Below are 27,710 nucleotides of genomic sequence, written 5' to 3'. Positions count from 1 at the left end.
AACATAATGAAGTGTGCTGGGTTGAAAACTTTAATATTTTTCATGACTTTTATAGTTAAAAAATATGCAGTATTTAAAATCGCAACTACCTATTTTTATTTGCTATTTACGTAGGAAGTCTTTATTTTATTCAAAATATAGTATTCTACTCTAATGGTTTATTGCGTAGTTTAAATCTTTCCACTTGCTACTGGTATGGCGCCACTATAACTAGCTCCGTTTCAGCGGATAGTTTTTAATATAGATACTCTCCATAGTAAATATCAATGATGACGATTTCGGCATTATAGCATAATAAGTGTTGGCCGTCAGCGTAAAAGTAGCCTAGCCCACATTTTTTCATATTCGTGCTTATATATTGCAATTTATTTAAAACATAATAAATTTCGATGCAAAAACGGTTTATCCCTAGTTTTCACACATAGATAACAGATGGCTTTGTAAACATTATTTATTCGTGAATTGTTTTTGGCTACGAACATCGATATATTACCATATGGTGGTAATATATATCGATATATTACCATATGGTGGTGGTAATATATCGATGGCTACGAAGCCATGTAAAAGTACATTCATACCTCATTATCTCCCTACTAACTACGGTAAGCTTAGGCCACTTTTACGCTGACATGTAGGTAACAATTTCGGAATTGAGATACTAAAATCAGCTTCCACCTTTTCCTCATTACTTTTGCAATGTGATTTACCCATGATTGGTCTATACACAAGGAATTAATTGGTACAAATTATCCAATGTACTAAAATCGAACAGTGTAGCAATGCCAGGGTTCAAATCTGATTCTAACTTATAAGCTAATGCATTATAATTCAATTCCAAGAAGCTGGTATTATGAATCCGAATGGATAGTATAGCAAAGGAACCTCCCTTTTATTTTCTAACCTAAGCTGGTAACCTAGAGGGTTATGCCGGCCTTACCGGGCGAGTATTTGAGCTCACGCAGCTCTAACATGGCGAATTTGCTAATATTAGCCCTAAGGCTGGTGTTAGTAACGTCCTCAGGTTGATAGCAAGAGCAGTATTTCGTAGAATCTACCACAACTGAGAAAATCTGGTGAGAAACTCAGTGGGCTTTGTCTGTGGGTTAATTTGCTCGCCGAGTCCTTCGTCGCAAGCGATGGGTTCGACGAGGATGCTTGTAGTACCTAAAATGCTGATAGTTTATCGGGAGAATCCGACTGTTTATTCGGTTTCCGGCGACACACCTTCCTGCTTATTTCTGCCACGAAACAATAAATCTTTGTGGTTTGAAGTATGTAGCATTATTAAGTAAGTTTAAAGGTGGGCGGCGCGGCGGCGGTGGCATAATTGTATTTAGTAAAAAACTAAAAAAGTTTGAAACTTTATTTTTTATCAGGTAAAATTTCACAGGAAACAATTTCAATTCCACGCGTTAATATAAAAAAAAATACTACAGTTACTTTCTTAATGTAAATAACAAATAATATATAAAATAAAAATGGAACTTTAGATTTATTATCACAAATTTTTACAAATCAATAAATTAATTGACCCAAAACTATACTAATATAAGTACTGGCGTCTAGTTCGTTTCTTAGGCTAAACAATTGTTGGCAATATTCTTCTGAATAGTATATTACGACCACGGGTAGATCATTCAATTACTTAGCTAGATGGATACAATCGTATACGGATACGCATCGTATACAGATACAATCATACAATCAATGAAACAATTATTCCATGGATTAATTTTGAAATTATGGTACTCTAAGCAAACCATTATGACTTGTCTTTGACAATACAACTGTCTGCACTTCCTTTAAATTAGGAATATGAATTTAAAGTTGACTATCGAAATTATAAATATTTCAAACTTTTAAAAAAAATGTGAGAGCCATAAAAGAAATATGAAAATATGTATGAAAATCTGCACATTATGATTATATTGACTGAACTGTAATTGTAATAAATAAAAAACAAAAATGCAGTAGTTCAGGTATGTTTAACATTCAATTCACATAAAATATTCAGATATAATCCCACTACATATTACAAATTATTTATCTATCAATATACAATTAAAAGAAATGTCCACTAGTAATCGTAACAAAAAATCATAGCCGAATTTCACCAGATATAATCTTTTCGTATTCTTCAACTCCTAAGGGCACGTACTTATTCTGTTTTGGTTCAAAGAAGAACATTTTGTCGCTCACAGTTGATGGATTATAACCTTCTTTTTGTAAATCCACTTTCTTCATTTTGAATGTTCCTGAAATAAAAAATATGTTATTGGGTATAGATGTCAAAAGACGTGCACATCCATTATCATTTATCTATTTGTATGAATAAATGTATAAATAAACGTTAGTACAGCATAATTATTGGAGTTTACTCCTTTAGAATCGATTTACATATATAGGCCCGGGGTATGAAAATTATGGGGACCAAAATCGTACTAGCATGTCACACGAAATGCGTTATGCGCCTAGCATGTCACACGAAATGCGTTATGCGCCTAGCATGTCACACGAAATGCGTTATGCGCCTGATTGGCTCCTGATTGCGTGATGCGTGCGCGCGCCAATCAGGAGCCAACGCGCGGCCGCGTTATCGCAGGTGACGCCGGGCTGCTGCGTCGGCAGTCCGCCACAAAGCCTCGTACTGATCGCGCGTTTCTCTCATTATTGTATTTTCATATATTTGTTAGTCGTTTGTTTTGTGTCTCGTTAATTTGTTAATAATCTGTTGTGTATCGTGTTGTCGTAATATAGAACTATTTCTCGTATTGTTTCGTTTAATTTTTTATATCCAGTAAACTCCAGTCGTGCGTCGGAGCGGACACACACACTTTTTGGAGTTTACTCCTTTAGAATCGATTTACATATATAGGCCCGGGGTATGAAAATTATGGGGACCAAAATCGTACTAGCATGTCACACGAAATGCGTTATGCGCCTGATTGGCTCCTGATTGCGTGATGCGTTCGCGCGCCAATCAAAATCGTACTAGCATGTCACACGAAATGCGTTATGCGCCTGATTGGCTCCTGATTGCGTGATGCGTGCGCGCGCCAATCAAAATCGTACTAGCATGTCACACGAAATGCGTTATGCGCCTGATTGGCTCCTGATTGCGTGATGCGTGCGCGCGCCAATCAGGAGCCAACGCGCGGCCGCGTTATCGCAGGTGACGCCGGGCTGCTGCGCCGGCAGTCCGCCACAAAGCCTCGTACTGATCGCGCGTTTCTCTCATTATTGTATTTTCATATATTTGTTAGTCGTTTGTTTTGTGTCTCGTTAATTTGTTAATAATCTGTAGTGTATCGTGTTGTCGTAATATAGAACTATTTCTCGTATTGTTTCGTTTAATTTTTGGAGTTTATTGGAGTTTACTCCTTTAGAATCGATTTACATATATAGGCCCGGGGTATGAAAATTATGGGGACCAAAATCGTACTAGCATGTCACACGAAATGCGTTATGCGCCTGATTGGCTCCTGATTGCGTGATGCGTGCGCGCGCCAATCAAAATCGTACTAGCATGTCACACGAAATGCGTTATGCGCCTGATTGGCTCCTGATTGCGTGATGCGTGCGCGCGCCAATCAGGAGCCAACGCGCGGCCGCGTTATTGCAGGTGACGCCGGGCTGCTGCGCCGGCAGTCCGCCACAAAGCCTCGTACTGATCGCGCGTTTCTCTCATTATTGTATTTTCATATATTTGTTAGTCGTTTGTTTTGTGTCTCGTTAATTTGTTAATAATCTGTAGTGTATCGTGTTGTCGTAATATAGAACTATTTCTCGTATTGTTTCGTTTAATTTTTTATATCCAGTAAACTCCAGTCGTGCGTCGGAGCGGACACACACACTTTTTATCTATTTCCCCTTAGCTATTTTTTAAACTTAACTAGACTGCACCATAGATAATACGCTTAATATTTGACTGCACTCGATCTAGTTGAATCAACCGTATTCTATTCGTATAATGCGCGACCTGAATGTTAAATATTGTAATGAACACTCACCTGTCATATCAACGCTGGTCATTATTCTAATAAATATTGGCCTCGCGTATTTAGGCAGGTCTTTCGCAATATCTTTGGCGAGTTTATCCAGGTCCAATGTGCCTTCAATGTCCACTATGCCGCACATGCCAGCCCGACCTTCCGTATTCGGAATCTGTGGACATTTTTTTATTTATAGGTTATTTCAGAACTTTTGATTTTTCAGAAATCGAATTTCTGATGTACCATGACATGGGGTAAATTGGGATCCTGGGGTAAATTGGGACAAACCTGCGGAAGATTCTCAAAGTACCTGTAGCACGGAGTCTACCTAATTTTGTTTATGTTAATATTTATCAATGTATAGAAGAAAAACCAAGCTAACTATGGAAGTACTAAATATGAGTTAAGTTGGTCCCAAAAATTCGTCAAATTAAATTGAAAATAGTGGTTGAAAAGTGCGTTTTAAAACAGCTTACTTTTAAAAAAAGTAATATTATCGTTGTTTTTTTAATAAGATCACAGTTTAAATAAGTTTTTAATACACCTGGAAATACCACAACAAACGGTAAGTTGCAATATTCTTATTTTAAATACAATATTTCGACAAAATAAAAAATGTATATTTTTTCCTTTCTTTTTGGGGAAAATTGGGACGTATGTAGGGTAATTTGGAACGAGATTGGAAAAATTAGGGACGAGAAAACACAAAATTGGAACGCCAAAAGACAAAATAGGGATGGCTTGTTAGGGTTGTCACTGATATCTTATAATAAATTTTTTAGCATATACTATCACTTAATTGCGTGATGTAAAGAAGGTTAATGTGTTTATCAGTTAGTTTATGTAAGTATTATAGGTAAAAGAAAAGTATATATATAATTACTTTTTTTTCGCGACATTTACCTTGTAATATCTGCCCGGTCGTATGTTCTTTATAGCAATAAAAAAAATTTAAAGTTAAAAGAACTCAAACGAATCAAAACTTTTGTTATTTCAGAATCTATTCACGCGTCGAATCTTGATTTTGTTAACATTCACAACGCACACACAAATAAAAACAGGCCTCAGATTTTAAATGTAACATTAATTAAAAATCCGAGATATCCAATTATGAGTGAGTGAATTAATTGAGTTTAGTTATTTAGCTTAGAAAGAATTTCTTTTATTTTTGTTATTATTGGCAGTAATCAGATAAAGCTGTTTTTTTATCTTATTCACCTGATATCTTACTCTTGCTCAAAGATTATTTTGAAAATGTTGATTAATAAAATTGTATTATTGCATTTCCAGTCCTTTTGTTTTCTATTTTTTATTCTATTTTATGATTTTGTTTCAGAGTTGTGATTTTTAAGGAAATTAAATAATAATTTTCAAAAATATAACATGCACATACTTTTTCTGATCATTGTATTGTTGATTATCATTCACGTCACATCGCTTCGGAATAGAAACCAGCTTAATTTACACTATGTTGTGTATTGTGCTTAAATTATGGATTGTATTCATCATTTCGGTCCATATAAATAATTATATGGCACCTACCTATATATCGCAGTACTGCGAGCTGACAACCCTTACAAATATCCCAATTTAACCCTTACCCGTGTCAATTTACCCCGGACGCTGGGTAAATTGGGACGGCCATTATTTTACCGATTATTTCTTTAAAATGAATAATTAAAATAATGTAACGGTTTTTATCACCTAGGTACGTTCAAGACTCAACTTATTTCTTTGGTTGAGCATTGACTATTTAATTGGAACTATGTTAAAATTCAATCTGAAGTTCGATTTTGTCCCTATTTACCCCATTTGACGGTATGTTTCCCGAAATCATAAGTACAGCTTAGCAAAAGGTAATAAATTACTTAAAAACTTAAAGGAATACGTTCAATTTCCAAATTTTTTTCACCTTAGTTACCGATAATTGAAAATTGAATAAAAATAAACAAAGTAAATAATTTACTTTGTTTATTTTTATTTTATGGCTTTGCATATTATTTGACGGGGTTATAATTTGATGTATATTAGTAAAGCACATTGAATGTCACCGTATTCTCTTTTTTAAATCCCTAATTGTCGAAGAAAATAGTTAAGTTCTAAAAGCATGTGGTAGTCTAAAATTAGTCTGTACAGATTATTGATGCCCTTAATACGTTTTGAATTTTACGGGGCAACTCTTGCCTTGCTATAAAATTATTATTCATATTCACATTGTCTAATAAACTTATACCTCTACACCGTAGACTACAGCGTCCCTTTGATTGGCACATCTAGACACGGCCGCCTCGACCTCTGTGGTGGAGACGTTCTCTCCGCGCCACCGGAACGTGTCTCCGGTGCGGTCGCGGAAGTACAGATAACCTAATTCGTCCGCCACCAGGATGTCGCCTAGAAATATATTTTATATTAGAGAATCTATACTAATATATAAATCTACAGTGGTTTTTACGGATGTTCCATTATAACTACTGAACCATACATCCGATTGTCTTGAAACCAAATGCATGTAGAAAATACATGTACTTAATGCATAGACTAATATTGTGTGACTAATAGAGTGTTGGACTCCCTACACCAGTTGCGGGAGCGTTAATTATGAGAATCTTTGTGGGGGTGAGAAATAATATTGTCAATTTTAAATGCCCAGCGAAGCGGACGGGTACAGCTAGTATTTACTAAAAAGAAAACCTAGTACTAAAATACAAGTACTCATTTGTCAAAGATATATTTTTATATATTGGATAAGCGGAGGAACGAGCTCCCAGACAACCTGGCTGTCCTACCCTTCAAACTGGAATACATTACTGCTTTTTATTTTTTATTGCTGAGATGTGTGGACGAGCTCACAGCCCACCTGGTGTTAAGTGGTTACTGGAGCCCATAGACATCTATAACGTAAATGCGCCACACACCTTGAGATATAGTTCTAAGGTCTCAGTATAGTCACAACGGTTGCCCCACCTTTCAAACCGAAACGCATTACTGCTTCACGGTAGAAATAGGCGGGGCGGTGGTACCTACCCGTGCGGACTCACAAGAGGTCCTACCACCAGTAATTACGCAAATTATAATTTTGCGAGTTTGATTTTTATTGCACGATGTTATTCCTTCACCGTGGAAGTCAATCGTGAACATTTGTTGAGTACGTATTTCATTAGAAAAATTGGTACCCACCAGCGAGATTCGAACACCAGTGCATCGCTCGTGCCGAATGCACCGGACGTCTTATCCTTTAGGCCACGACGACTTTTTTAACTTCGACTTCGCGGTAGAAATCGACAAGATGATACTTATGCGCGCGGACTCACAAAACGTCTTATCGCCAGTAACTACGCAAACCACTTCGCACGAGGTGGGTCATCAGCTCGTCCACAGGTCTAAGCAATAAAAAAGGAAATGGTGATCCGATTGACGATATAGATTTCAGTTCAATCCCTAACACATGCTCGATGCCAATGCTACGTTAAACGCTCATGATAGTGACCTTTAGATGTTTTGATAGAACGTGCAGGCATTCTGTTTTTCAACTTTTTTCAGTTACTAAAAAATCACCACTATGATCGTTGTAGTAAGATTCAAATTCGCATAACAATCTAAGAAGACTGATTGATGTTTTTTTTTCAGATCGCTATCAAAAATGAAACGTTACGACACACTACCTTGTACATTAGAATAAAAATTAAACGAACCTGATATAAACGCAGAATCGCCGATGTTAAATACGTCTCTAACTATTTTCTTCTCAGATGCTTCTTTGTCCACGTAACCCAAGAATGCCCTTGATGGATTGTTAGGTTTAATCTTGCCAATAAATACTCCTGGCTCATACGGCTTTGCTAGCTGGATGGAAAAGTATGAGAATATTTATAAAGATTTGATATTTAAGGTTACACGACGCCGCCTTCGAACTACTGGTTTTGCATTCGTAGCACTTTTTTTAACATTTTATTGAATTATAAATTCATCAATGACTCCTTCGTGCCCGTATATAAATATAGGGTAATTAAGGTTCATATTTTTTTGTAGCAGACAAAAAAAATGTACACGATGTTCTTCAGCATTCCTGAACACGTGTTAAGAACTTATTTCCTTATAAAAAGCTCACGGCACACCTGATGTTAAGTGGTCACCGAAGCCCACAGACATCAACTATGTTAATGCCGCTGCCCATCTAGTGATATGAGTTTTTCTTTCCTACCTAAGCTGATAGCCTTGAGAGGCTATTTCAGCGTAACCTTAACTAGTAGGTGAGCTCACGGGGTCAAACCTGACGTAGTTGCTAACATTTTCTTTTTTTTTTTTTTTTTCCTACCTAAGCTGAGAGCCTTGAGAGGCTATATCAGCGTAACCCTAACTTTTGTAGGTGAGCTCACGGGGCTCAAACCTGATGACGTTGCTAACACGAACCCTAGCAAGAGTCGTGCTTCGCAGAATCTACCACCGGATCGGAAACGCGACCCACTGAGAAGATCCGGCGAGAAACTCAGTGGGCTGTGTCTGAGAGTTAATTTACTCGTCGAGCCCTTCGTCGCAAGCGACGGGTTCGACGAGAACGGTGACCGGGTTGCTAACACGAACCCTAGCAAGAGCCGTGCTTCGCAGTATCTATCACCGGATCGGAGACGCGACCCACTGAGAAGATCCGGCGAGAAACTCAGTGGGCTGTGTCTGTGAGTTAATTTACTCGTCAAGCCCTTCGTCGCAAGAGACGGGTTCGACGAGAACGATGACCGGTGCTTGAGGTACCTAAAAGCACTGTTAGTGGATCGGGAGGATCCGAAATGACATGTTTTGGGCGACGTCGACTGCTTTCCATTCTGTCCGCAGGATCGGGAATGTAGTTACCGGCGGCCACGATGAGAGAGTTCTCGTGTCGTGCCGCTTTATCGAAGTGGATATGAGTTCTAAGTCTCCGTTTTTACAGTATAACAGCTGCCCTACACTTCAAACCGAAACGCATTGTTGCTTCACGGCAGAAATAAGCAGGGTGGTAGTCCCTACCCGTGCGTACTCAGAAGACGTCCTAACACTAATAATTACGCAAATAATATATTTTTGCGAGTTTGATTTTTATTACACGATATTAATCTTTTAACGTAGCAATAAATCGTGAAAATTTATCAAGTAGGTATGTATTTCATGACAAAAATTGTTACCTCTACGGTCAATATCAGTACAGAGAGCGACTTATCTATTAGGTCAAGACGAGTTCAAATTTCCTTGATTCCTACAGTAACAGTGTCCTAATTTAGCAAATTGGCTCTGTTTGTAATTACATTTTTATGTAATAGTGTTATAGCGCATTCTGAGCACCTAAGGAGTGGTGCTACCGTTCTCCGGTTTGAGGAGCAGAATAGCAGTTACATGCTTCAATAGAAATATGTTTCAAATTTCAAAATGGGCAGTGGTATTTACGTTGTACTTTCTATCCTTCAAAAGGGTAGACCTTGAGCAATGTTAGCAGTGTGCTGCGAGTTTTGAACGTTTTCGATAGCGTTAAAGTTAACTCAAATTTGTATGGAGTTGCACGTTTGCCGCTAGAAGCGCAGTTTCAATTCCACACAAATATGAGTTAACTTTTACGCTATCGACAACGTTAATAAAACTAGAACTAAGCACACTGGTCGGTCATCCATCATCGATAACGGTATTACCAACATTGTCCACTTTTAATACAATACGCCCTATACAAAAATTTAAGCTATTATACCTATCGTTTAGGAGCTTGTAATTAGTAGTATTTTATGTATTCCTAGGCCGAGTTTTTTTTATAGATTCATTATAAATACAATACCTGGCAAAGTCCTTTGGAATTCCTGATTGGTTCGCCAGTTTCTTGATCAACCTTGAGAATCGCTATCGGGTAAACTGCGGGAATGATTCTCGATACAAATCCTATTGCACCTGTCTTGTTGTCGATGTTTACTGAAAGTGAATAAATTCGTTCATTTCATAATATCCCAAAATTTATTACAACATGTACTGTATACAGGGTGTCCCAGAAAGAATGGATAATCTTGAAACACCTAATAGTAGAGTTATTAGGGACCCAAAATAAAAAATTGTCTAGACTCTAGACTATCTTTATCTAATCTAGACTATCACTATCTCATCCTACAGATGTGTGTGTATATTTTTACGAAAATGTTTCTTTCAATGGTTAATATAAAAGGTTTTGCGGCGAGGTCGTTCAAAAGAAGGTTGAGACACCAAAAAAATAATTAAAACTCGTATGAACGAACTTGTTTATAAGCGGTTTTTATAAAAGTATATCCGACCTTATACATCAGATATCTAGAAAGATATTCCCATTTATATGGCCAAATATAATTTATATTACATTACAAATTTAATTATTGAATGTCTGTGGCCTGAAGTTTCATTCGTGCTGAATTTATAACTCAAAAAGAATGAAATTCGTTGAATTTTTCAGGGATAAATAATTGCTTGTGACACTTCCTGGTCCAAATAACTACCAGTAATTTAGTAGATCTGTTTGTATTATACACAAAATCTCCAAGGAATACACGCGTTGTACGTACTTATATGTACATATACATACTTGTATGTATAAGATGTCTATATATTGTACATATTTAAATATATATATGTATAATTTCATGCAAAATAGTTAAGCCATTTTTCCATCTTTGAGTAATAAACATCCAAAAAAGACATAAGACTGACCTTTGTGTAAATTAAAGATAGATACCATAGATTTATGTAAGATATTAGTAGCTTTTTTTTAAATACTAAAAGTTTTGGAGGCTAGTGTCATTAAAAAACCGGTATTGAGAATCTCATTTTTCATTGAACGTGTTATGTTTTTAATAAACAAATAATTAAAATATAAGGATTAATGAATCAATCATTGATGCGTAGTGGTAGAATTGATGCTGGTAATATAATACTATCTAATCACTCAAAAATGAAATTTGTTTATTTGTCACGTTCGATTACAATAAAAATTTGTACAGCTGTTTTGTTAAGAAGGTTTCTGGTGGCATCGCTTTAACAATAATTGGACAAACTACTATATTTCGAAGTAGCCACAGCGGACCATAGCTGAATTTAACTATTTCTATAATTAATTTAACCACTTCCTTACTCGTTGACTTCTATGGTTTTTATTTTACATTTTTATTCAGATTCAGATACCATTCGCTCTACGAGCAATCTGGCCTGCCCCCTGCCACTTCAACGTCGCAATCCTTCCAACGTCATTTTTTTACGATAAAATCCCACGTTTTTTTACGATTTTTTTTTAGGATTGAAGGATTACTTGTGGCCCAGAGGTCTTTCCAGTTTCACCAGGACAGGTGGGCGAGCAAAGGCTCGGGGTGGGATTTGCTAACAGCTGCCCGAGCGCCTTCGAAGGAGACCTAACAACTCAAGAGCAGCTGCTTCGCGAATGAATCTACTACCGGATCGGAATCGCGACCCGCTGAGAAGATCCGGCGAGAAACTCAGCAACCTGATTCATGGGTTAGGTTGCACGGCGAACTCTTTGTCGAGTTCGATGAGTACGGTTACCGGGGTCCCTAAGCCTGCCCTAAACCTAGTGTTAGAGCTGAATGCCTCTAATGCAAAGGTCATTGGATCTGATGGATCTGTAAGGTCGACGGTGACTGGCTCCTGCGTGATCAGGATTCGGGGATTAGTCAGCGGCGGCAACGATAAGGCGATTATCATGACGCATAGCACGATATTATTTGTTTGGGCTTATTGAATATTATTTTCGGATTTTTTAGTTCAGCTAGCAACAAAAGCGCGTTTTTTGGTTTCTTAAGTTATACATTATTTTATTATTAAATGCGATTTTACTCTGTATGCTAAACGTACACAGGAAGATACATTTCCTTAGCATACTATTCATATTTTTAGTGAATATTTATGATTAGCAACGAAAGTACGTGTATTCGTGTACCGGTTTTCAGCTGTTGTATTTCTATGCCCTACTGTGTTGACTAACGGTTACGTTGGTCCATCAGTTGTCATATTCAATAGCAGGCTTTTTTATTTTATTGCTTAGATGGGTGGACGAGCTCACAGCCCACCTGGTGCTAAGTGGTTACTGGAGCCCATAGACATCTACAACTCAAATGCGCCACCCACCTTGAGACATAAGTTCTAAGATCTCAGTATAGTTACAACGGCTGCCCTACCTTGCACACCGAAACGCATTACTGCTTCCCGGCGGAAATAGGCAGGGCGGTGGTACCTACCCGTGCGGACTTACAAGACGTCTTACCACCAGTCTGGAGTAGTGCTAATGAAATCACTATGCTTGTTCGAGAGACAGCGCAACGAGTCGTCTCTCTCTTTACTTAACGTAATGTTACGAATATATGTCACGTACAGTGCAAACGAACCTTATATTGAATGAAAAATTATTCTACGTTCGCCAACTGTTAATCCTGTGGGCACCTTTGAGAATGCAAAATTATACCTCTGATAACACAATTTTGAGTAAATGTCCTATTTCTTAGTTCCCTGTTCCCTGCATCTGTTTCACCTTTGCTAAACGATTCCCTGACTACTTGCTTCCAATGTTAATTCCGTGATAAAACTCCTTATCGATAAGACATAAAAATAAATAGAGTATTGGTTACTTAATCTTGATTATTTTGATTCGGAAAATTCTCTGTCGACCTGCGGTTAAATCTTCATTAACACACACGGTCGGCAAAGTTCATAGTTCGTAGTTCCAACTGTATCTCATAAGTCTGATAAACACATATTATATAGATCTATGATAAATATTATTAGGAAGCCGTATGTTGGTATTGTGCGAACCAAGCTGCACTTAGTGCCAACACCACTGGGAAATTGTATGCATCTTATAAGCTTGTTGAAAAGGAAATATTTTTATTCTTATTAGCAGCTTTTCTCAGGTTTTGTCACAAATCGACCTGAATCATAATATAATAATATAATTGGCAGTATATTTTTTTTACTTCATGAATCTTCTATTAATTTGTTTTAGAGAACGCACTCACTTCATTCCATGTCTCTTTCGGTTTCAAGACACTTTCGAACACTTTAATAAGGTGTATATAAATATATTTACAACGACTACCTACCGATATTTGCGTTGCCTTCTGTTGCGCCATAAAACTCGACGACACGTTTGATGTTGAAGCGTTTGACGAATTCTGTCCAGATCTAAAAGATTTCAAGCTATGAAAATTTACATTGGATTTATTTCTGATATCATTTCTACTTATTTATTTTATTTATGTACACACTAAAAAAGAAGACATAGTACAGAGTAATAGGAAAGTTATGTACAAAGGCACTGCTTATTTCTTTAAGAAATCTCTTCCAGCAGACCTGCGAGAGGATTATGAGAATAATAATTAAAAGTGATCAGTGTGTGTAGAACAGCTAAAATAACAAATACAATATGAGAATTATAGTAATGCACATACACATAGCAAATATTGTTAAACTTGAATACAAAATATTATAAGTAACACAGTATATACGAAGAGTATAGAACAATGATCGTTCGGTTGATGAGAGATAGAATTGTTTGACCTTGTATTTAAAAACAGAAACAGACTTGCAAACTCGGATGTCAGCCGGCAACGAATTCAAAGAATTGTGTATTTACGATATGATACTTTTTTTATTGCTTAGATGGGTGAACAAGCTCACGGCCCATCTGGTTTTAAAGGTTACCGGAGCCCATAGATCTAAACAACGTAAATGCCACCACAGGCCTTAAGTCAAGAGCCTATTACTGCCCTTCACGGCAGAAATAGGCAGGGTTGTAGTAGACATGATTCCTACTTGTATATTTACTATACTAGTCGCTATAATTAAACTTTTATTGGACACGAACTACGAGCTAATGAACAGTAGTTATTAGATTTCTAAGTACGATGCTATTGCGAAACTTTTAATATTGTTCGGCCTACAAACAGAAATCTTATTAGACCTACTTTCAAAGTCACGCATTAATGGTCACGCCAGTAGATTTCTTGATAAAGTTGTTGGTGCGAACTTATCGTGTAACTCGTGGTAAATTTAATGTATATCACTTTGACCCTCTTTCCCCTAAAAGAGGTTAACGAGAGGAAGGGAGTGTAAATTAGATGAATTAAACTAGGCTACGTTATAAAAGTTTGTAGGTTAAGGGCTCTAAGAAACATTTCGGGTCACCTGTGTACTTGATAAAGTCTTTATTTCGTTAAATATTGAAATGAAAATAGCTTTAATGGAGTTCATTTTCGAAGTGTACTGCAAACCGATGATATTAATAAAATTTGAAAACGCAGTCAGGATAATATGTCGAATGGCCTGTTAATGAAATGCATACTCACGGTTGGCCTCATTCCATTGCCGTATACGGTTCGAACTTTGTGTTGCCTGTCAGTTGCGGACGGAGGTGTTGCTAGTATATACCGACACATCTCCCCAATGTAGTGAGCGGCCTGTGAATACAAATCCAAAGACAATAAAGGAATTGAATAGCGGTAGGCAGTGGCTTGGCTCTGCCCCTGGCATTGCTGGCGTCCATGAGCGACGGTAACCACTTACCATCAGGTGGGCCGTATGTTCGTATGCCTCCTCGGGCAATAAAACAAAAGAAAAAAAATTAAAATAACGCTAGCTTAATTTAGGCTTTTACCAAATATCTTATGTTCTATGATAACTACAGATACAGAGACAACTTAGTGTCTCAATGTTTAAATTTTTTAATATACTCTTCCAGTAATGTATAATAAAATGGTCACAATTTGTTTAAAATTATAGTCGTGTCGTATGTCGATATGTTATAGTCGTAATGTCGTGTTTTGTGAGTTTTTACATTTTTAATATCAAACTACACTTCTTGTTTTAAATTTTTACTTTGTACAATGTGTAATGCTATGTAATGTGCGTAATATTAGAATATTATAGTTATAATAATATAAGACATTGACTAAAATGAAGATTATATTGAGAATAATCAACAAAAACTGCTAACCGCGTATTCACATGCATTTGTATGATTTGTTTTATTTTATTAGTTTGTTTATTGGATTGGCTCTCAATCTCATTGTAACTAATCCACTTTAATGTCATAATTATTTATTACTAGCTAACCCGGCAGACTTCGTAGTGCCTCAATCGATAAATAAAAGACCTAAACTTTTGTATAAAATAAACTTAATACAAACAAAAGGAATCCGTCCGATGGGGGACACATCAAAGAGAAATCAAAATTGTTATATTTATTTAGTTCCAAGAATTTTAATATTTATCTACCTTTTAAACCTTCTCTGGACTTGTACAAATAATTCAAGACCAAAATTAGCCAAATCGGTCCAGCCGCTCTCGAGTTTTAGCGAGACTAACGAACAGCAATTCATTTTTATATATATAGTTATAGATAACTTTCAAATTTATTGCATTGTGAGACAAGCTAGATTTACAGCCCCCAATGTTTGACAAAATTTACACATATGTGTAAATTTGCTTTCACTTACCTCTCACATGAGAAAATTTTCAAGTTGCTCTACAGGTTTACCAACATTGACATTCACAATATGCCTCAGGTTTTTTTTTTACTGACTCTAAGCATCCATAGCACTTAGTCTAACTATTAATTCCTCGAAATTAACAATATGAAATTTTTGTGAGTACCATATGACGGTATGATGCTAAGTTTTTTGATAACACGAGTCTCAGATGCGATTCGTAACATAAGGAATAAATAATAGTTTAAAAAAACAAAAAAGCACGCTTTATATAAAATTCAACTAAAAAATAGAAAATAAATTTTTATAAATTTAAATTGAAAATAGTGTAAAAAAAAATTATTTTATTGTAAAAAAAGCGTGTAAAAGTAATTTTAACTAATGTTTACGAATCGCAAAAAGTTAATGAAAATACCAAATCGTAAGCGATTTTTCGTAAATTTCCAAAGGTAAACTAGGATTAAATCGGAAAATTTATTTTTGTTGTCTGTTTAACATAAAATTAACAAATACAAAAAAAAATGCATTAAAATAATATTGTAGTGTCAGATTGTTTTGTGTGAGTAATCACGCTCTTTATAACGAATTAAGAACTTAATTCTACAATAACAGTTAAATCATCTAATCCTAGCATATCGACAGTATTTATATATTAATACGTGAAGCAAAAACTTTGTACCCCTTTATACAAAAATTGCGCGGACGGAGGAATATGAAATTTTCCAACTTATAGAGAATAGAGAGAAGAAGTGCAGAATGCTAATATTCTTTTTAAATTATGGATTAAAAATACATTAAATCACTCTTTGTTTATTGTCAAACTTTTGTTATTGCTTAAAGTCTGTAAGTGTCTTCAAATTGAGAATAAGTTAGTATTGTTTATCTTTAATATTACGAGTATTTGTCTATAGTGTAGTCTTGGCGAAATCTGTAATCATAGGACCATAATAATGTTGAAACTTATAATTTCAATTAATTATAATCGAATTTCGACTACTGCGGGACCACTAGTAATAGTAAAACCAGTTGATTTAGTATTAATTCTTACCGTTGCTTTGAATTTAATGCAATCCGGGAAATAAGCAGACGCCGAGAATTTCGCTCTTAAAGCTACAGTGCACCCGAATATGAAGGCCTGACCAACTGAAATACACCCTCCAGCTGAATGATACAAAGGCATTGGACAGTACATTATATCGTTTTTTCTCAATCCACCTAAATAATGTACGCCCGATGCCATGAACACCATCCTGCAAATAAGCTACAATTAAAAAATGAAACGTATAGGTAAACGTAATAATTTTGAAGTCGTCGTGGCCTAAAGGATAAGACGTCCGGTGCATTCGTGTTGAGCGATGCATCGGTGTTCGAATCCCGCAGGCGGGTACCAATTTCTCTAATGAAATACGTACTTAACAAATGTTCACGATTGACTTCCACGGTGTAGGAGTAACATCGTGTAACGAAAATCAAACCCGCAAAATTGTAATTTGAGTAATTACTGGTGGTAGGACCTCTTGTGAGTCCGCGCGGGTAGGTACCACCGCCCTGCCTATTTCTGCCGTGAAGCGTAATACGTTTCGGTTTGAAGGATGGGGCAGCCGTTATAACTACACTTGAGACCTTAGAACTTATATCTTAAGGTGGGTGGCGCATTTACGTCGTAGATGTCTATGGGCCCCAGTAACCACTTAATACCAGGTGGGCTGTGAGCTCGTCCATCCATCTAAGCAATAAAAAAGGTAACATTCCAGTAACGCGGATTTTAAAGTTAGTCCTTAGTTACCTTGACGGAGAAATAACTGCTGCTTTAGGTAATCCAGTAGTCCCTGACGTGTATATATATAGGAGTTTTCCGGTGAAGCCTTCTCCTTCAGAAAGACTCCACGGGGCAGGAGGTGTAGTCTCCAACATATGAGTGAAATCGTTTTCCGATTCTACAACCCTAACAGCATCACCTGATGCATTTAGGGGTCTCCGGTTGTATCTATACAGTTTTATTACGGGATTTATTTCATTTGATATTTCATCGAATGCTGAAATGAATAGATCAAGTTTAATTAACAATACTAGACAATACTAGATTTATACTAGTACAGATATAGATTATGAAATGCATTGTCTGATCTGCCGACCCTGTAGACCGAATGGTAAACCGTCGACGTTGCCCAAAACACGTCATTACGGATCCTCCTGATCCATTAACGGTGCTTTTCGGCACCACAAGCACCGGTCACCGTCCTCGTCGAACCCGGCGCTTGCGACGAAGGGCTCGACGAGTGAATTAGCCCATAGACACAGCCCACTGAGTTTCTTGCCGGATCTTCTCAGTGGGTCGCGTTTCCGATCCGGTGATAGATTCTGCGAAGCACTGCTCTTGCTAGGGTCAGTGTTAGCAACTCTCCGATTTGAGCCCCGTGAGCTCACCTACAAACGTTAGGGCGAAGCTGAAATAGGCTCTCAAGGCTATAAGCATAGGTATGGGGAAAAAAAGTCTGATCTGTGTATTTATGTACCTACCACTCTGAAACTCGCTTCCGTATATCACAACGTTACATTTCGCAACGTTAACGGAATGGAGAAGAGCGTTTCCAGTTTGGTTCGTGTTTATGAGAGGCGACACGCCTCCCATGCGAGCTACGCCTAGCCACGTCGCCGGCAATTCCGGACAGTTATTCATCATTACACCAACAACATCTCCACGTTTCACACCATGATCCTTAAGTACTGCCGTAACACGAAGACTGAATTCTTCGACCTGTATTTAATTTTTCACAGATTATTTAGAGATTTATATTCGTCAGTCTCATTAGTAATATCACGGCCACACACGTTTCAAATTTACGGTAAATTTAATATTGATAATTTGAATTAATTAATTAAAGACATTTTTACAGACACATTTACTTGTGATAAGACCTCTTGTGAGTCCGCACGGGTAGGTACCACCACCCTGCCTATTCCTGCCTTGAAGCAGTAATGCGTTTCGGCTTGAAGGGTGGGGCAGCCGTTATAACTATACTTATGACCTTAGAACTTATATCTCAAAGTGGGCGGCGCATTTACTTTGTAGATGTCTATGGGCTCCAGGAACTACTTAACACCAGGTGGGCTGTGAGCTCGTCCACCCATCTAAGCCATAAAAAAAACATTGTTACCTCCATAACTTGATGATTGCAAAATAATTATTCTAAACTAAATATAATTCTATAATTATATTTTATAATTGTATGAAAACGTAAATTGAATATTTATTTATATGTATTTTTCATTTAATATTAGTTTTTTTTTTTTTTAATGCTTAGTTTAAAAATCACGCTTTAATAGCTCTTATATTGTACACTATTCCCCTCTTATACATCGTATTTCTCTCTGCTAATGGTTTGCTGGAAGAAAACTCATTACTGGAGTTAAGCTCGCCTTTGTACATAGTATTTAGACATTCTTTAAATCTGTTTCGATTGTATTTTCTTTTTGTGTACAATAAGTATAAATAAATAAAATAAAAACGAAAAGAAAACCGGTCTATAAAAATAACAGAGTAATATCGTAAGTTAAAGGTTTTCAAGGTTCTTCGCATAATTAATTCAACTCATAACACTATGTACAATGTATATAGCCTTTGATTAAAAAAAAGATATGCATCAGGTTAATTTTGTTATCTATTACATATTTTACTGTTACATCGAGAGCTATTGGTTAATTAAAATCAATACAAAAGAGAACGGACATTTTAAAAATTTCTCAACGTGTCCCAATTGGTTCCAATTTTGAAAACGGTTTTGCTGTATCGGAATATTTCTGCTAAATATGATTCAAGTACAAAAAATATATATGTTTTACCTGTTTAAAGGACCATGATTCGTTCTCGTAAAGGAAGCATGCTTTGTTTGGATGTTTCTTTACGTTTTCATGGAATATATCGGGCATTGACCAGTTCTTCTTACCAAAATTACCGGAAAGTCTCAGGATTTTAACATAGCACCACAGTGCCCTGTGAATAAAGAAAATCTCTTGAACCTCCATTGTTAGCATATAATGCAAATTACGTAACAATGAGATCATGATTTTAACGATAGCATTTTATAAATATAAACACAGTTTATGGGTAGTAAAATTCATAAATCCCGGTAAATAATAGCTATGTGAAACATTTTATCATTTCAACAATGACTTCAATAGTACTACTAAGTTCTTAGTTGTAAATCATACGGGGAACGCGGTACGAAGTACGCTGTATAAATCTGTACAAGGATTTCTGAGAAATATTGAATATTCGTGATCATATATATTTTTTTATTGCTTAGATGGATGGACGAGATCACAGGCCACCTGGTGTTAAGTGGTTACACGAGCCCATAGACATCTACAACATAAATGCGCCACCCACCTCGAGATATAAGTTCTAAGATCTCAGTATAGTTACAACGGCTACCCCACCCTTCGAACCGAAACGCATTACTGCTTCACGGTAGAAATAGGCAGGGTGGTACCCACCCGTGCGGACTCACAAGAGGTCCTACCACCAGTAAAAATATTTGAATATTTGTGGTCATATTGTAAACAATCCGTTTTAAAGAGTAGTCAAACTTACGAAAAATCTCTAGGAGCAGTTCTGGCCGCGATGTAGAGCCACTTCCAGAAATAGCCAACGGTGAATACCACCAAAAGTACAACGAAGATGATAAGACTGGTGAGCCAGTCCTGGAATACCCAGGCAACGCCACAGGATATCACGATAACTGCTAGCGACAGCAACACGTATAATATTTTTCCCCAAGACACTCCATCCGAATCACTGTTCTGTTTGCTTTTTTCGATGTCAACAGCACCGGGTTTCATCTATTAAAAAAAAATATATGTCAATAAATATTTAAGAATTAACAGCCGTTTTATGTTATAAACTATTCAGGAACATCGCGTTTTCGAACCAACTTGAGCTGATTCGTTTTAATCATCACAAACGTACATCAGCCACTTTAGGTATTGGTTAGGTACTGTTTGTCAGTTTACAATTCTTGAAAAACTGTAAGCTATTCTAAGTAAGCGTATTTATCTGAAATATTGCATTGCGCTGAAGGATATATGTATATTTATTACTTCACTGGTGGTAGAACCTCTTGTGAGTCCGCACGGGTAGGTACCACCACTCCGCCTATTTCCGCCGTGAAGCAGTAATGCGTTTCGGTTTGAAGGGTGGGGCACCCGTTGTAACTATACTTATGACCTTAGAACTTATATCTCAAAGTGGGCGGCGCATTTACGTTGTAAATGTCTATGGGCTCCAGTATCCACTTAACACCAGGTGGGCTGTGAGCTCGTCCATCCATTTAGATGCAATAAAAAAAAAATCTTCTGTGCGTGTGTTTGTCACTGAACTCCTCCTAAACGACTAAACCGATATGAACGATTTTTTTTGTATGCGTTTGGGTGGCGCCCTGGATGGTTTAGATTCACAAATCAGCCCGGCAGATGGCACTGCAATCGGTATTTAGATTATTTCTTTCCTAGAAATAAATTATACGGAAAAACAACATTTGCCGGGTCACCTAGCCATCCTGTAGATATGTATCTATAGTTAATATTATAAAGCTGAAGAGTTTGTTTGTTTGAACGCGCTAATCTCAGAAACTACTAGTCCGATTTGAAAAATTATTTCAGTGTTAGATATCCCATTTCTCGAGGAAGGCTATAGGCTATATAACATCACGCTAAGACCAATGCAGGCGGAGCACCAAAAATAATTTTTCAAATTTGGGTTTTTTCCCCTTTTGAGAGCTTCCGCTGCGTGCGCTGCGAAAACGGTTAAAGTTTCGCTAAAATAATGTATCACAGAATTGTTCCCTTTTAAAAAATCTAAAAAAAGTCCACGACAGCATATGTCTATATATTAAGGTTGGCCCTATAACGTTTTTTATGCTAACCAAATTTGTTCTGAAATAAAGCATTATTTGTGAATTATTCCACGCGGACGAAGTCGCGGGCAAAAGCTAGTGTAAATATATTTATACACTTATACCTTTCGAACTGTGAACGACACATTACAAAAATATAATTAGAAAACAAACGTATATGGGTAGTTTGTTCCTGATACACAAAATATCGTTTAAGACGACCGCCCAATAGACACAGTATTTATTATGGAAAAAAAATATCGAGATGTTATCTTTTTTTACTTTAGTTAGCTAACATTTGCCTTAGCAAGAGAAATGGTTTGCTGAATCTACTACCCACCCACAGCGACCCACTGAGAAGATCCAGTGACAAATTCAGTGGGTTTTTTATTTATTTTATTGCTTATATGTGTGGACGAGCTCCTAGCCCACCTGGTGTTAAGTGGTTACTGGAGCCCATAGACATCTACAAAGTAAATGCGCCACACACCTTGAGATATAATTCTAAGGTCTCAGTATAGTCACAACGGCTGCCCCACCCTTCAAACCGAAACGCATTACTGCTTCACGGCAGAAATAGGCGGGGCGGTGGTACCTACCCGTGCGGACTCACAAGAGGTCCTACCACCAGTAATTACGCAAATTATAATTTTGCGGGTTTGATTTTTATTGCACGATGTATTCCTTCACCGTGGAAGTCAATCGTAAACATTTGCTGAGTACATATTTCATTAGAAAAATTGGTACCCGCCTGCGGGATTCGAACACCGGTGCATCGCTCGATACGAATGCACCGGACGTCTTATCCTTTAGGTCACGACGACTTCATAGGTTGTGTCTATGTTCGAGTATGTTGCGGTGTGTTTACTTACAATACTATTTTATTGGAATTTCATAATTCCAACCGAAACACCAAAATGATTACTAATAATTATTTTAATTACGGACACATAAAAATATTTCATGATAAATTATTATTGGTTCAGTTGGATGTTTATTACACGATCATATCCTTTTAGGGTTACTTATTATATACATATACTTAAGACTTATTTATAAATTTGAGCCCGTAAACCCCAATCGTTATAAAGCATCATTTTACATTAAATGAAAAAATTAAGGTTTGCTTTTGCTGGGAAATCAACGGAAGATGGAAAAACAAACACGGTTAATAGAAATACCACACCCGAGTATTTCGGGCGTCTTATGGTAGACAAAAAAAAAAAACAAAAAAAAAAAACAAACACCAGCGTCCCTGGCGCCATTAAGCAGGCCGAATGCAGGCAGCATTGGAGGAAGCTGGTGCAAAAACTGGACCAAGGTGGTCACGACCCTCAGTAATGAGGAAACGACAGAGAAGAAGAAGAATGGTTTTATGTAGTTTGAAATGCATATGAAATATATTTGAATATCAAACCATAAAATTCGTGAGTAATAACGCAATAAGAGAAACAGGTAAGCATTATTGTGCTTACTTGAATTATATATAATTAACTACGAATGTACCTCTATAATTAGCAGGCAAATTAAATGATGTAGATGTAGATATAAAAGATACCACTTGATATTTCCAGTGATCGCAATTTTAAACACAATGCACGATATGAGTACTCGTGTCGAGTGATACGGCTCGTGATTCAAATCTGACAGACTGATAGAATACGATGAATGAATAAAATCGTGTAACATATATGAGTATATAAAACTCGAATGGAACCAAAACTCGAATGGAGTCCACGACCTTTCTCGTTTTTGTCGCAAAAAACCGTGCGCTGCAGTTTGAAGACTCATTCGCTAGTAGCCTAAGAGGCTATTCCATATACGCCCGGACGGATACATGTGTTCACGGGCTGGACCTGAGAGAATTTGCTAACACTAGCCCCAGCAAGAGCAGTACTTCACAGAATCTATCACCGGATTGGAATCGCGACCCACTAAAAAGATCCGTCGAGAAACTCAGTGGTCTAAACTTTAAAGAATAAGACAGCTATTATAACATAATTCAAACTTCGACTTCACGTCTCAAGGTTAGAGGCGGTATTCAAATCGTCGTCTACGAGTACTCAACTTACTACCAAGCAACATTCATGTACAATACTATAAAAAATTCTGACGCGCATGTATGTATGCTTATGTCCGCTTTCCGACTAAATAATAATTATCTACCTAGGGTTAAAATGAAGTTTTTTTTCTACCTAAGCTGATGGTATAGAGAGACCATATAAGCGTCACCGGGCTAGTAGATAAGCTCACGGGGCTCAAACCTGACGTTGTTGCTAACACGAACCCTAGCAAGAGTCGTGCTTCGCTGAATCTACCACCGGATCGGAATCGCGACCCACTGAAAAGATCCGGCGAGAAACTCAGTGGGCTATGTCTGTGGGTTAATTTACTCGCCGAGCCCTTCCTCGCAAGCGACGGGTTCGACGAGAACGATGACCGGGGATAAAATAAAGGCCGTATTGAGTCCACTATTGCTATCACCACTGTTCTTATTTCTGCTGCGAAGCCGTAATTTTGTTCCGGTTTGAAGGGTGTGGCAGACGTTGGACTGTAGAATGGAGACATAGAGCTCAAGTCTGAAAGCTAGTTGCGGAATTTGCTTTGTTGATGTGTATGGACTCAGCTAACCATTTAACACGACTGAGCCGTGAGCTCGTTCACAAAATTCGCAAGAAAAAGTTAGATGTCATCAAAGTGTAAGAGCAGGGTAAAGAATTAGCGTATTACAGACAAAAATCTTATAGATTTATTGGCCGATTGCAATACTGTAGTATTACATTCATTTTTACTATGTATTTTAAGACCCCCTCCTACACTGACGGTACGACGTTCCTGCATTGATATCATATAAACTTTGTCAGGCATTTCATTCAGAGATACGCGAGAGCCAGCTCTACCTATAACCACCGCTATTACCGTTCATTATCTTATCGATAATAATAGTATTATTTACTTAAGTTAAGAGCAGCTATCCATATGACAATATAAGCTGGGGATGGCTATAGTGACCTATAAATATAAGTATACACCTATATATACATATATACACACCTATAGTGACTTATAAATGTCTATTAATCCATAAAAAGCAACAAAAATTATTTGTATTTTCGGCTACAAAAACCTGGTTTAAACTTGCTCCATTCATTAATCTTGTCATAGCATAAGGCCACACTTGATATTTTAAGCTTGCGTTGAACAAACACTACAGTTGACGTAAAGAATTTGTTTTTTCTTTGCGTTTCTCTGCATTGTGAACGTTCTTATGTACCTACAGATTATTGTTCGGCTTAAGAATTACTGCCAAGCTACAACAATTTTTTGTTTAGTATAGCTGTGTGTATTGTGCAGCATTTAAATTATTCTTGTTTTTTTTTTTTTTTAAAAGACGTTTGTATAGTAAATGTCGTTGCTCGTTTATACTAACTAGTATTCGTCTAAAGATCGAAATTCGACAGTGGTATTTAACACCTAAACGCTTAGATTCTTGTTATCGATATTAGAAGAAAAAAATCGGACTATTCCCAAAAAAAAACATGTTTTATTCACAGCACTAAAATTCGTCACCAGCTAGAAAACAAAAACATATCTTAATGGAGAACAGAGGAAGTAGAAGCTCACTATATCATCTTTGACTGTCTATATATTTAATATAAACAGCAATTTAATATAAGAGAATATAATTTTAAGCGACCCACCATAAGACATGAGGTCGAACATCATATTGCTTAACAGCTGCTCCACCCTTCACAATGGAACACTTGATTGCTTCACGGCAGAAATGTAGGCGCTGGTTACCATTCGATCTTACCTTCAGCGCACTGAGTTTTTCGCCGGATCTTCTCAGTGGGTCGCGTTTCCGATCCGGTGGTAGATTCTGCGAAGCACTGCTCTTGCTAGGGCCAGTGCTAGCAACACTCCGGTTTGAGCCCCGTGAGCTCACCTACACGTCAAGGAGAAGCTGAAATAGCCTCTCAAGGCTATCAGCATAGGAGGGGGGAAAAAATCTTACCTCTTTATGATTGTTATTTGTGTTGTTCATGTTGTTATCTACCGTCGTAACAACGTTCACCATTGTGACCTCTTGTTGAAATTCAATTATTCTTCCAACTAATTATTCAAACAATTTCGTCCTATCCAAGCTATCTGTTTCCAGTAGCCATCTCGTATGCTGCCAGACTTTATCTGAAACATGAGAAAAACAACGTTCATAATTTAAACGTAATTAATTGTGATGCAAAAAAAAAACTATAACCCAGTAACTTAGTCAGTGAATGTTAATGATAAGAGTTTGTTTAGCTGTTAGAATATAATAATATGTACATATGTATTTCCGACCGTGGCTGTCAAAGTGTAGGACAATGTTTGCCTAGCAATTAAAGAATGGGTACAGAGCGGCGTGAGTCTACGCAAGTACCTACAACAGTCAAGCAGAGGTGTTCACGCCCCACGGGTATTCTATAAATAGCGGGACCCATAAACCGCAATATGTGAACGTCATTTTTATTTTATTTTATTGGAACGAAGTTTTGGAACGAAGTTCCTTACGGCAGGCTTGGAAGGGATAAGGATTTTGCTGCGCGACCGAACTGAAAAAAATGTGATAGTAAAACCGTAAGAAAAAATCCGTGGAAAAAAGTGCGTGGAAAAAATCCGTGGAAAAAAGTGCGTGGAATAAAACCGTTAAATGAGACGTGCGCAGGCGCGACAGTCGTATACACAAGCGAGTAGTGTATAATACCTTTCTCTTTCTCCCTCTTTCTTTTCGTTCTCTCATCCCTTCTCTCTCTATTTTGTAATTATTTCTATTTCTATGTAATTTTATGTTGTCAAACAAAAATAAAGAGACATATTTTGTTATTTTAATTGATAATTTGAATTACGATTTATTTTTATTTTACGTAATTTATTATTTCCTAAAATACTGAATTTCCTAAATACTTTCCTGTACTTGAATAAAAACTAATCAGCAAAATTTAAGAAAAACATCAAGAAAACTTATATAAAATTGATCACGATTTTTTTTTTGCAAATTATGTCGATTCTACATTAGCCGAAGGAACTTCGTTCCTACCTGATGTCCCATGACACCACATTTTAGTTTTTGCATATATGGGTGGGTGAGCTCACAGCTCACCTGGTGTTAAGTGGTTACCGGAGCCCGTATCTATAAAGTAAATGCCGCCACCCACCTTGAGATATGAGTTCTAAGGTCTCAGTATAGTTACAACGGCTGCCCCGCCCTTCAAAGCGAAACGCATTACAGCACATGAATCCGAACTCAGTTGCATTGGAATAGCTACTACTCCACACTGAGCAGTAACATTTTAGTTGTGGTAGGGCATGTTGAAAGACCATACAGGTACCACAATCCACTTTCTACCGACAATCGTGCGTTCCCATTAACGCCGGAACAACTTTGATACAATAGAACTGAGACTTCAATTATATGCTTCAAATTAAGTGGAAGCAATCCGTTGGTAATGTCTACGGTCTCCGTTGACCTTACTTGAACTCATCGCTCTATTCTGTAAAAAGTAAAAAAAAAAACAAACAAAATTTAAATACAAACCGACTTTGTATTCAAATTTCTTAAAAGCAATTAATTATTCAGTACGTTATTTGTTCAAAGTTAACCAAAAATATAAAAACAAATCGGCTATCAATAATAGTGCTATCAACTTACAAACGAAAATATACATAAAGCAGAAATTGTAATAAAGCAATATAATATCATATGATTTATTAAATAACTACAACAAAGATTTTTTAGTTCTAATAAATTAAGTTTACTGACGTACATTTCAAGGCACAAAAAATACGTAATGCGAAATTAATTTCGGCATTTTTAATGTTAATGGTCATATTTGACTTTATTTCTGATTATGCTGTATTCATAGTAATATATGAATCGAATTATTCCGATAATGAATCTAAGATAAATAGGAGGATGAACACGTAACTGATTCCGTCTGGCCATGGGAGCTAAAGGATGAAAAACCAGTGTATTCGTATCCAATGTTGCGACTATGCCAAGATTCAAATCCCGCAACGATACTAATTATTCTAAGAAATCTATCTTCTAAATCTATTTTTTTTTATTGCTAGATGAGTGGACGAGCTCACAGCCCACCTGGTGTTAAGGGGTTACTGGAGCCCATAGACATTTACGACGTAAATGCGCCACCCACCTTGAGATATAAGTTCTAAGGTCTCAAGTATAGTTACAACGGCTGCCCCACCCTTCAAACCGAAACGCATTACTGCTTCACGGCAGAAATAGGCAGGGTGGTGATACCCACCCGCGCGGACTCACAAGAGGTCCTACCACCAGTAATTACGCAAAT

General features: G+C 37.0%; 1 protein-coding gene across 1 annotated transcript in view; it reads right to left on the bottom strand.

Annotated features, from left to right (window-relative positions):
• Positions 1-1,352: 1,352 nt before the first annotated feature.
• The window catches only part of Fatp (fatty acid transport protein), a 52,028-nt gene continuing 25,670 nt past the window's right edge, over positions 1,353-27,710 (bottom strand). Inside the window, exons 2-14 of the mRNA XM_028183999.2 lie at positions 25,376-25,548; positions 20,061-20,308; positions 19,310-19,460; positions 17,987-18,224; positions 17,253-17,502; positions 16,515-16,716; positions 14,327-14,437; positions 13,082-13,163; positions 9,793-9,923; positions 7,688-7,838; positions 6,229-6,386; positions 4,014-4,167; positions 1,353-2,258 (exon numbers count right to left, since the gene is read on the bottom strand). Coding sequence (XP_028039800.2) covers positions 2,101-2,258; positions 4,014-4,167; positions 6,229-6,386; positions 7,688-7,838; positions 9,793-9,923; positions 13,082-13,163; positions 14,327-14,437; positions 16,515-16,716; positions 17,253-17,502; positions 17,987-18,224; positions 19,310-19,460; positions 20,061-20,308; positions 25,376-25,438 — 2,097 coding nt within the window. The 5' untranslated portion in view covers positions 25,439-25,548 and the 3' untranslated portion in view covers positions 1,353-2,100. The remainder of the gene's footprint in view (positions 2,259-4,013; positions 4,168-6,228; positions 6,387-7,687; positions 7,839-9,792; positions 9,924-13,081; positions 13,164-14,326; positions 14,438-16,514; positions 16,717-17,252; positions 17,503-17,986; positions 18,225-19,309; positions 19,461-20,060; positions 20,309-25,375; positions 25,549-27,710) is intronic.

This window comes from Bombyx mandarina, chromosome 04, assembly GCF_030267445.1.
Source record: "Bombyx mandarina strain Sakado chromosome 04, ASM3026744v2".
Taxonomy (NCBI): Eukaryota; Metazoa; Arthropoda; class Insecta; order Lepidoptera; family Bombycidae; genus Bombyx; species Bombyx mandarina.
The sequence above is the reverse complement of the archived record's forward strand: the minus strand, read 5'-3'. Positions and strand labels throughout refer to the sequence as shown.